Source organism: Pinus tabuliformis, chromosome 1_1, assembly GCF_031772625.1.
Source record: "Pinus tabuliformis cultivar Carrire ecotype Pingquan chromosome 1_1, CPIR1, whole genome shotgun sequence".
Taxonomy (NCBI): domain Eukaryota; kingdom Viridiplantae; phylum Streptophyta; class Pinopsida; order Pinales; family Pinaceae; genus Pinus; species Pinus tabuliformis.
The window spans coordinates 366489272-366501284 of NC_142297.1; the positions used below are offsets into that span (position 1 = coordinate 366489272).

Sequence of the window (12013 nt, forward strand, 5' to 3'; positions counted from 1 at the left end):
CCAAGCAAAATAATTCGGTCACATTGGGCAAGGGCTAACCAGCCATATATTGTGTCATAAATGCCCTTGCCAGCTATGTATGTGGTGCAAACTTGGGATGGCATACATATCCATAGGCATCGGACTCCGGCGGCCACCTCGCGTTTCCGATGACCCACGCGGGACCCACCCCATCTCGTTCAATAACATAATTCTGAGAAATACTTTCGCGCGCCAATTTAACTCTGCAACCAGAACCCGTTTGCTCTGCAACCCCGTGCCCGCAGGACTGAAGCGCTGCGCGCATTGAAACTCTGCAACCCAGTGCCCGCCGGACTGAGCTCTGTTACCTCCTGGTAAATTCCTGCACTGTCTCTGTAGTCGTCAAATCGTGGTTTTAAACATTCATTTTGTTTTAAATCTGTTTTAAAGACTGCTAAAACCCTCGCATTCTCTCAACATTCTGTAATTATAAATCTCTGTGTTCGCTTAAGGAGTTCGATTCGCATTTTCATATTAACCAAGGGTATTGCATTTCATATTAACCAACGGTTTGGCTGGATTGATCGACTGTGTAGAAACCCATACACAATTATTGCTCTATTAATCTACAGGAAAATCTTCACATCGTGAATAGAAAATCGTTGAAACAAAAGGGTAATGAAAGCTCCGCTGCTATCGAGTAGTTTATGTGAATGATCCGCATTAAAATGGGTCACAAAACCATAGATTATAATCATGCAGAGCCAAACTTGTAGCTGAAGGAGATAAAGAATAAGAAGAATGGCCAAATCCTTCTAGTCTCAGATAAACTTGTAGTTACCCCTAAAACTATCAATTCCTTCACGATCCAAATTTTCACAATAGTTTGGAAACTCTGAACTGGACTATCATCTAGTCACTTTTGATTTAACTTATAGCGATTTTGGTTATGAGCACTTTTTGGATCACTATCTTTGAAATGATTTGAAAGACAGTTTGAAGGAGAGATGAAGTTGAACAGTAAAAGTGCATCAATATCCTTATAAATTTCTATATACAAACTGTATGCTCTTTTCTATTTCACTGCAATAAATTAGAGGTTTCCATTAACTCTGAACTGGACTTTCATCTAGTCACTTTTGATTTAACTTATAGGTTTCCATTAACTCTGAACTGGACTTTCATCTAGTCACTTTTGATTTAACTTATAGCGATTTTGGTTATGAGCACTTTTTGGATCACTATCCTTGAAATGATTTGAAAGAAAGTTTGAAGGAGAGATGAAGCTGAAAAGTAAAAGTGCATCAATATGCTTATAAATTTCTATATACAAACTGTATGCTCTTTTCTATTACACTGCAATAAATTAGAGGTTTCCATTAACATTTTTTAATAATAATAAGTTCTGGCTACTTAATGCGGATCATTCACAAGGCTGTGTAAGCATTCTTGAATTATGAGACTAGTAACAGAAAAAGGAAAAATGGTTACTTCAAGTTAAACTGATATATGGATAACCACAATTACATACACAATATTAGCAAGTGGATGTGCAACACCAGCTTGTAGACACATGAAGCTACTCCCCCAGGGACTTGTATAAATGATTATTTTTGGCCTCGACTGCTATATGATTTTTTTGGCCTGGACTGTTAGGAGTGAACATTCACCCTTGATTGTTTGTCCAAATCTACTAGAACTTAACATTTAGGCCCGCAAGTCACCAAACTAGTGCTCTGAGCATTGATCCCTGAGATTGTTTACTCTTATTTCATAACATCTACAGTACACTTTTTCCTTTTGGATAATGCTTGTATTTTGATTATTTATTTTTGGTTATAAATTTTGAGCTGACAAAGAGTATATATATATAATTGGCTCATTTTGTTACATAAGGCCATGGCGGGTATGCGATTGCATAACAACGTGTTTTTTTCTTTTTTGTTACAGCTGAAGCTCCTCCTGGTGCTTTGTTATTGCGTGAGGAGATCAAGGATCAACAGACCTTGGCTCAATCTACAGTTGCAACAGTTGCTCAATCTACAGGACTAGTATCTCTGTCTCAATCTATTGGGTTACCTGTTCCTCTATCTATGAGTTCACAGTCAGCCAACAATATAAATTTTCAAACGCCTTTGCAAGGAGTCAAACAGAGTGAGTTGAAATCAGCTTCATCAATTGCTAAATCCAGTGAAGTCAATCTGGCAGGTGCAAAATTTACCTCAGATGTATCCCAGTCAAAATTGCTTGAGATTGTCTCCAGAAGTAACCGACTTATGCAATGGGCATCTGCCAAACCAGCTGAACATGTGCAACCTGTTTCAAGTGTCCAGACGACAACTTCTGGCAGCACTGGTTTTGATAGAAGGTTGGATGGTAATTCCAATTGTGTGGCCAGGGAACCATATGGTGATACAAAACTATCAGGCATTTCTAGTAGTGTTCCTCAATTTATTCAACAGCAGGCACCCATGGACATGCCTCTGTATATGCGTTCACAGCTGAGCTGGATGCATCCTCAGAATCTGTCATCTCATGCCACTTCTCAGGGAGGTGTAAACTCGATGTTAGAATTGCCGAATTCAACCACACAGAGTCCTTTTAATTGCAGGCAGATACCAATGGGAGCTGATACATCCCAATCTCAAAAACAACTATGGAAGTCTTTACCTTCAAAACAACCTTCTCAACAGACATCTGAATTTTCAAATTCGATTCCACCAGATTTGAATGTAGAAAAACAGTCTCCAAGGTCTCCAGTTAGGCAGTCTTCTGGAATGCTGGTTGATTCACAGCCTGATTTGGCCCTCCAGCTTTGATTTATTGAGCATTTAAAAGGTTGACAGGGAACATAATTATGTGTGAATCTCTTGGGACAGTTTTGAATAACTTGAACTTCTTAGTGGTTGGTGAAATTTGTTGGCTAGTTAGGGCATTGAAACTAGTTTCCTTCTATTTGTATGTTTAACTATGCTTGTGGTTCCTTCGCAGGCAAACCAACTTGGTCTTTGTAATATCAAAAGCTCTGCATTTTTGCGACCATTGAAACAGTTCTGTTAATATTATTAAGGGAAAAATTCATGAACTCTTTTAATTATTTCAAATTCTGAGTTTTTCTTGTTTTCATTAATTATACACATTTCCCACTTGGTCCTGAACTTTGGCTGCTGATGACCTGTGATTCTCCAAGCAAGTTTCTACGAGTACTGCACTGTTTCTAGTCTATTCTGTCAGCATTGTCGTCAAATCTATGTCAAACCTCTTTTTCCATCCATATTTTCAGGCCTTAAAAGAAGTGTGGATTGATAGCACACCATAATTCAGGTGGAGATTGAGAGGCACAGAAATGTCTAAAATATAGCATTTGAAGCTGTCAAGGCAGACAATATATTACAAAACCTAATAAACTCTGGAATTGTTGATAAGGAAGTAATTTTGTAATTATTGAGGAAGATAATGCTTCCTTGACAGTACCCTCATGCTATGAAACTCTCGGTAGGCACAACCATCAGCAATATAAACTACAATCCAGCACTGTAAAATGATTGGCATCATTAATCTCTTGGTTGACTAGAAAGTCTATGCATCTCTGCATATGATGTTGCAGGAAACAACTTAACGATACCAGTGTCATATTGGTGTGATAAGAACTAGTGTATTATGGCAACTCTGACATTCTATTGGAAGCCTGAATCATTGTAACAGAATTTTTGCAAGGTTCCAGAATGACCAAAGAAATTGTGCTTCCCATTGCTATATGAAATGAGGACAGTGGGATCTTTGAAACATTCAGAGGCATACAAAGTGAACGGGCTTCCCATTGTTGTGCATCAATGGACATGATTATCACAGCTCGTTTAACCATTTATGTCAGATTGGTTTTCAAAATTTACTTTGAAAAGTGGCATTGATTATTGTTCTTTTGTTGAGCCTGAGATTTAAAAACAGAGGTCATGGTTTTTGATTACTCAGTTGTTAGGACTGCAATCTTAAGTTGGGAAGTTGTGTTATCTTAACAGACTTGCATTTAGTAAATAGAGTAGCATTGATCATCTTCTAGAAACTGAATTAAGACCATCTCATTCTGATTAAATGGTTACTGGCTTGCTTGTGCTCATTTCTCATTGCTGTGTATGCTCGGATTAGTTTTCAAAATTTACTTTGGAAAGTGGCATTGATTATTGTTCTTTTGTTGAGCCTGAGATTAAATAACCAAGGGCATGGTTTTTGATTTTTTACTGCTAAGAATTGTTATATGTAACCCTTCATTTTCATATTATGGATTACTTTATCTTGTTTTATGTAGATTTATTTTTTTGATATCAGTCTACTTTGCAATTAAAATACAGCTATTAGCCTATTGCTGGGCAAATGACTTTACATGTTAGCCAGTTCAGACTTGCATTTCATGGGTGTATCTCTATTTCTGATTTTGCTTAGTGTTTGCATTCTAATCTGGCATATACAACTTTGTAAAAATCAAGTTTGCATTCTTAATCATCATGTTATTATGAGTACTGGATACAGAGAGTTCAAGAAATATCTCCCTCTGCAATATTAATGTCTCTGTTATTTATTTGTTCATGCGTATTATAGCAATTTGCTTTTGTATTCATGGTGATAGGAATGCGTATACTTCAACTAAATTACCGATTGTGATATGTGTAGAAGATCGTTTATATAGAGATAATTACATATATTAGCTAAAGTTGTTCAGTGCACATAACATATGCCTTTATTGTCGTTATTGGATTTACACATGTTCCACTACAACAGGCCGTGTACATTTGTATGTTTTTAAACAAAAGTTTGCTTTAGCTTGAAATACAAAAGAAAAATAGTTTTGTTCGTATCAATTACCTATCAAAGCATGTAACTAAACAAGATTAATACCAACAGAATTAAGGAGAAAACTTCTAGCTACTTGGGCAATGCCATCCAGCACATCAATAATATTATTGCAAGAGCTTCTAATTGATGATGCAAAAGAAGTGAGGAAGCTAAAAATTAAAGCCCAGCTAAAGCAGCTCAGCCTCAAAAAGAACCCAAACCCCATTATGCCATTCTTTTTCATTCTCAGCCTTTGGTGGCATGAATGGCTAATATTATTACTTTCAGTGTTGTGGCCTATTAGTTAGAACCATTACTAACAATTGTACACATTACAATTATGCATTTCTACAATGTCTGCAAATCAACCAATCCCTTCACAGAGTTCCTGTCCTTTGTTCAGCTAGTTAGTTATTTAATAATGATTAAACTATAAAGATTGTAATAATTTCTCCTGCTCATAGGATTGCACTCATCATGAACAATCCTGATTAAATGTCATTTACTACTATTTGATTTATCATTTATACTTGAAATTAACATCAACTATCACATGCTGGAACCAACAGCTTCAACCAGGGCAGCCACAACAAGAATTAGGAGTCATGGATTTTCTACTAAGTTTGCAAAATCATATTGACTAGTCTTTAAATGATACAAATTGAATTATAACATAATCATCAAAATGGTTGAATAGTGTATTACGTTACACTAGTTTTTTTATGTTGCACGATAAAAGGTTCATTACTCTCAATCAGAGAACATATCTATGAATATGTCAATTGGGGCCTAGCATGGAAATCTACTTAGGAGCTTGGATTATATGGGGACGATGCCCTGGAATGAGAGAAATATATTGCATCCCTGTGATGTTCATGTAAGGATTAAAGGTTAGCCAGACGAGATTATTTGGTCAAAGAGACCAGTTGGTTAGCATTATATTCCCAATATTGGTTCTCGATTTTTATTTTTTTTTGGGTGAAAGTAGGGTTTTTGGGGCTTTAAATGGTACTTCAAGGTGATATGGAAAATGAAATGTTCATTACAATTAAGGGTTTTCCACTGGCTAGAACTTGGACAATAATGTTTTCACCTGGAACAAGGTTGAAGAAGAGAGTGTGCATCATTTGCTTATATTCTGTCCTTTTCTCACTATTCAAGTTTTATATTGTGTCCTTTTCTCGCTATTCAAGTTTTGGAAAGAGATAGAGGGGCTTGCAAGATATGTTTGTAGGAGTCCTCTTGCAGAAGACTGATTGTAGGAGTCCTCTTGCAGAAGACTGATTAAATCATTGGTGTGAAAATCATACTGTGAAGAGGTTTGAAGCTTTACTTACTATCATTGCCTGGGGAGTTTAATTAGCTTATTTGAGAATAAATTAACCCTAATAATCCAATCTACATAGCAAGGACTGAACAATCTTAGTTTTTTCAAACAGTTGAAAGATAACAAACCCCCCAGATATTTTACCCAAGATAGATTGTTGTGCAACTAATTGATAAATCAATGGCTTAGGAATTTTTTTTTGATGATGCTGCTCAGGGACAACCTCAATTCAGTGGAGCTGGTGGAATAATTTTCTTTAAGAGGTGCTTATTTTTTCAGTCTAAAGCCGGTCTAGAGAAAGAACTAACCATTAACAAATTTCAGAGTTCAATTAACAAATTTTCAAAGCTCGTGACCTTAAAGTTGACTCTCTTTCTTGCTGATGGAAAAATGTGTAAACAACATCCAAATTTATGTGATTCATAAATGGAAAAAACTAGATGAAGAGTGCATGCACTATGGAAAGACAAATGTTAAGATCGATTTTGAGGAAGTCTAGTTCATCACAAAACAATTTTACCATCTTTTTTCAACATGTGTAACAAGAAAAGGATTGAGATGACAGATGGTCTTTCCAAAACTGTTAAAGATCCATTTTAAGTCGAGTTCATCACAACCAATCTCTTTTCAACATGAGTACAGGGAAAGGATTGAGATGGCAGATGGTCTTTCCATAACTACTTTCTGGTTGATTCCTGGTCGTTGGCACATTATTCAAGAGGAACGTGGTCTCTCAGTTGACTATTTTCATCCTTTTTTTCCTTTCAGTCGTCTGCTCTGCTCTATGTATGAAATGTATTCTTGCAGAAATTTATTCTAACGAAGTTGTGGATCATTAATGCTATTCCATGATAATGTGAGCATCCATGCACTGAGAGTGTAGCGTAATTATGCATGGAGGTTGATTAACCTACAAGAAATAAGAGGTCTAACATGAATGTTACTAAAGTTCAGTTGTGACGGTTGTCTCACCCAAATGTCGAAGAATGGTTATCATCAGACGACCAGAGGTTTGCAAACATGCTTGAACCTGGCTATAAAACAGTTGTCCTCAAAGAAACAAAAAGAGAATTAATACTTACATGTTCCAAGTGATCAGCATTCTAAGTTTATATGTAGGTGTTAAGGATTCCAACTTCGTGTCAAGCAACAAGTTGAAGGAAATAAATATGTGGTGAGTGCATATAGTATGGAAAGCAAGGAAAAGAAAGGATACATTACCTAGAATTGCTTGTGTGTTGCAAACCCTACTCAACAAAAATGCTTCAAATGAAGGAAATCAGATTGCTTGTGCAGATAGTTGTGTTGTTTTATGGAGCAGCTGCAAGTATGTGGATGGAATTAACAGGTGTAGATAACAAGGTAACTATGAGCCTTTGGTACCCTCCAAGTATTAATAGGCAATCATGAATGATGCTTGAAGAAGATTGTGCATACATATTATTAAGCTGAGGAGTTATAATTCCATGTCCAATAGTAGTCTAGTCAAGTTTGAAAAATATTAAATGGACATAATTAAAACCAATCAAACATTTACATATTCATATGCACTGAAAGCAATGATCCACACATTTGCCAACTTGTGGATGGCCTTCAGAATCACCAGTAGGTTAAGAATAATTAGTTCACCTCAAATATAATGTACATAATTGGACACATGATTTCAGTTATAACATGATTGGACATCCAAGGTGAATGATATTACAAAACCAAAAAAAAGTACATTAACGAGTACTTTACTGAAATAACCACGGTATGAGAATCCCAATAAAAATGACAACCATGGTGTATACACATAGTCGAGACCTATATTGATGTTGATCAATGTTTGCCAGTGGAATGAACGATGATCCTGAATCATCTCTGGCACCTGCATCTACACTTGAGATTGCTCCAACCATTAGATGAGTAGAGATTTTATGGATCTCCGCAACGTGCTTTATCGAAAAAGAATTAAATCGAGCACTCCAAATTTTTGCCTCTCTATAGAGGGGCCTCAAATTGTCTGCGCGAACATTGTAGATGCCTTCCATGTGATTACAGATTAATTCTGAGTTTGTCAGCACTGTTATGTTATTCACCCCATTGTGTTTTGCCTCTTTTAAACCTGCAACAAGTGTAATGTAGTATGCTTTGTTATTGGTTGTCTTTCCCTGCACTTCCCATATTCTATAAATCACATGATTTTTTGCCCCATTGTGAAGGACAATTTTTAAAGATGCTGGACCCGGATTGGGGCGGCATGATACTTCAATGCATAGTGTCCACTTTTACACCATTCCGTGGGCTTAGAAGCACTGCATAGTGACAACAACAAAATAGATTCATGTTAGAATACTTTAACATGACAAAATATCCTGATTGAAATTGATTATTTTTATGCTACCTCAAGTCTGAATGCACATCCTTGAAAAATAACAGAAAATACCATATCAGTGATAAGACTTAGAGGATGCACATCCTCAGCATCAGCAAGTGTCAGAGACACCTACACCTAACTTTCCTAATGTGTCTCGGTGGTACAACCATATCAGTGCCCTACTGGCTTCGAGGTACTGTTTTCTTACGATATACAGATGTTAACAGTCAGAATTTGGATTTGCTTAGTGAGATTTATTATCTTTTTAAATGAAAACACACTTGTTTTTGGTAAAATTGAAAATTTCTTATTTAGAAGATACACATATTACATGCAAGAGAAGGCTTGTAGGCGTGTCCTATTTAACTTTCTAACATTCTATTCCTTTAAGCAAAGGTAACTACAACTATATTTATTGTTTATAACGTTTTCATTATATTCTGGGAATGCCAGCACTAATTAAGATTTTCTTTTAGATTTCTCATAGCCCTTTTCCGTCTTCCAGTGGATTCTCTTTAGAAATCGTTGCTTTTACCAAATTCATTTGACTCTGGTATTCTCACCCTTGTCATTTTTCTTCCCTCTCTGTGAGAAAGAGTGAAGAAAGAGCTTTTTCCATGATTTGGGATATATTCTTAGCCTCACTGCAGAAAAACACCTCTATATCTATAAATTACAAAACCTCACTCAAGGTAATGTAACTGGCTTTTAGAGAGGAAAACTTAGCAATGGGGATAGCTTTATTATAGATATTCCTTCTGGGTAGAGTGGCCCAAATCTCATCTTTGTGAAACTGCTTAGCTCAGGGATGGGCCAATTTCCTGAAACTGTTTACAGCAACAATGGGAAAATTTCCTTCAAATTACCGAACTAGTTTTGAAATGTAAAATATTAGAGAAGCTATTTGGCCAGCTGCAATTGCAGGTTGGAGAGTTGTCCTTCAAATGTTTTTTTTTTAAATTGTTTCCTTCTTTTATTTTAATTTTATAGTTTATTAAAGTTGGTTTTGTTCATGTAAAAATTATCCAAGCCACGTTAATGGTTGGATGGAAGGTTGTTTACTAGGATGGTATTCCACCAAACAATTCCTTACATCGTACAGTGATGGATCTGGAAACCCTCTCGATGAAGGTGTGTTTTTGAAAAGTTGATATTGATGGCAGCTGTGTCCTTAGAAGTTAGTAGGAAAATTAAAGCTGTTTGAGCTACAACTTCATGCCCCTTAACCTGCTTTTTCTCTCTTTTCTCTGTATCCATTCTGCATCCACATTGACATGAAAGTGCAAGCATTTCAGGCTGGTAATGATCTGATAAAAATACTTTTAAGTTGAATTATAAATTTCTTACTGGGATTAATGTGTTTAGTACTATATAATCCATCAATAAAAGGCACGTCCAGGCCCTTGTAGACCAGGACCTACAGTATCAAACTATGAATTCTATTCTCTGTTTTGATTTTGGGAGGTCTTTGGCTACTTCACAATCTTATTTTTTATGTTCTATGCTAATCCATAAATGAATATCTGTTTATTAGTTGTAAATAATTTTTGTTATTTTTTAGTTAACAAAAAGAATGAAACTTTGGTTCTGTTAGACCTACTTATTTCTAACTTCTCATTGACAATTATTTAGATTACACTTATAACCTATCATGAGTTATTTAGGATTATAGTGGCACATTTGACTTTATGATCTAGAAAATTTACATCTTATTTCATGGTCATGTACTGAGAATTTAATGACTTGTTGTCAGTCTCCTCCTAAAGATGAGGAAGATGATGATGACTTGGACCTCTTTGGTGAGGAGACCGAGGACGAAAAGAAGGCAGCAGCAGAACGAGAAGCATCTAAAAAAGCATCAAGCAAAAAGAAAGAAAGTGAGCATCTATTTGTTTACTTGGACCTTGTTTCTTGAACCATTTTTATAAATGTCTAGATGCATTTGGCTTATCCGACTGAAAATTATGTGCCTTCAGGCCCATCTATTGATGTGGCTGTATCTGTGTTTACAAAGTTATCCGTTGACGTGGTTGTATCGACTGTTTACAACATTAACAGGTGGAAAGTCTTCTGTGCTCATTATCTAAACTTAATACCAAGCTATCTTTATTGATTGTGATAATTCCATATACATGAATGAATAGGGAATAAGGTGGGTTTCTGCAGGATACCCTGTTCTGATATTTTTGTTAACAATTTATATCTACAGATAAAAGGTTATGGGTTCCAAACACTCCGGTGTTCTCCAGCTTGGTGTTTTGGTTAAAATCCATGCCTATGAATTTTATCTCCTTCAGCAGTCTTTCTTGATTGCAACAGCTCCTGATATCGAGAAAATCTTAAATAACTACTGATATCGATTTAAAACCTGGAGAAATCTTTAATCACGCCTGCTAAACTAGAGTAATGAATTTTCGGATCACCGAGAACCTTTAGATATTCAACTTCGAAATTTTAAGCGCGCTCAGAGGGAGAAAACGAGGTTGCAGAGGCAAGAAAATGTTTAGATGCAAAATTTAAATGTTGTTTCTAATGCATTCTTGTATCTAAAATTATCTGTGCTGAGCATGTCAGATGGTAAAACAATTTTCATATAACAGTGAACTAATCAGGGGGCGCCCGAAAATGAAGGCACGACGTTGATGAAGCCATGGCGTTTTTTTATGGGTTTCAGCCCATCTCATTCTGCCCACTTCACTCCCAAATCCTAAGAAGAACCCACCGTTGAATAAGTGTAGAAATGATTGAATAGAAGATGAAAGGCGGAATAAGTGCCAGATTTCGCAGCAGACAAATAGCAGACTTGTCAAATGTCCAAAGTCTTATGGAATTTTAGATTGCAGAGAAATACCTGTGATCGCAGAGCAGTTGTAGAGCACGTAGCAGAGGACATGCGAAGCAGGATGCAGCGGTTGTTAGCAACGGATGCGCAGAGCAGGTTGCAGAGCCATCGGCGTTCGAAAATCAATTTTAATGAAATGGGCGCGAGGGAAGAGTTTCATTTGAAAATGGATCTCGTGCGCTGACGTGGATAGTGGGAACGGAGGGACGGGGCGGGCGGGCCCTCGTTGGTGGGTCCCGGGTATGTCACCGGAAACGCGAGGTCGCCCGCCGGAGTGTTTATGTATGCCATCCCAAGTTTGCACCACATACATAGCTGGCAAGGGCATTTATGACACAATATATGGCTGGTTAGCCCTTGCCGTCACATTGCGCGTGCAGAAATCCCCGCAGGGTCTTTTTCTTTTGCAGAAAACTCGTCTGCCCAGCTGTGCAAATAAATCTCAGTAAACGGGGCGAAAATTTATCCCCCGTAATCGTACGTTTATTAATGCACTAACTTGTTTTGGGGGCCGGCCACGTGGGCCCCGTAACAGCGCATAATATGACATGGTGGAGGACGTTGGGGCGCGGGCCCGCCCACCCCATATGCGCGCAGGGAGAACTAAAAATGACATGCCGCTCTCGTCAAATATTTTCCTCGGAGTTGTGGAAAAACTAATTGCCCTCATTACTGAAGTTTGTATCTGTGGGGA

At 37.1% G+C, this 12013-nt stretch overlaps 1 protein-coding gene across 1 annotated transcript; it reads left to right on the forward strand.

Moving 5' to 3' along the window:
* The first annotated feature begins 260 nt into the window (after positions 1–260).
* Positions 261–3055, forward strand: LOC149213131 (uncharacterized). The gene is made up of 2 exons (XM_089390721.1): positions 261–335; positions 1912–3055. The coding sequence occupies exon 2, from the start codon at positions 2055–2057 to the stop codon at positions 2778–2780; it is 726 nt and encodes a 241-aa protein (XP_089246847.1). The 5' UTR covers positions 261–335; positions 1912–2054; the 3' UTR covers positions 2781–3055.
* The last annotated feature ends 8958 nt before the right edge of the window (positions 3056–12013 follow it).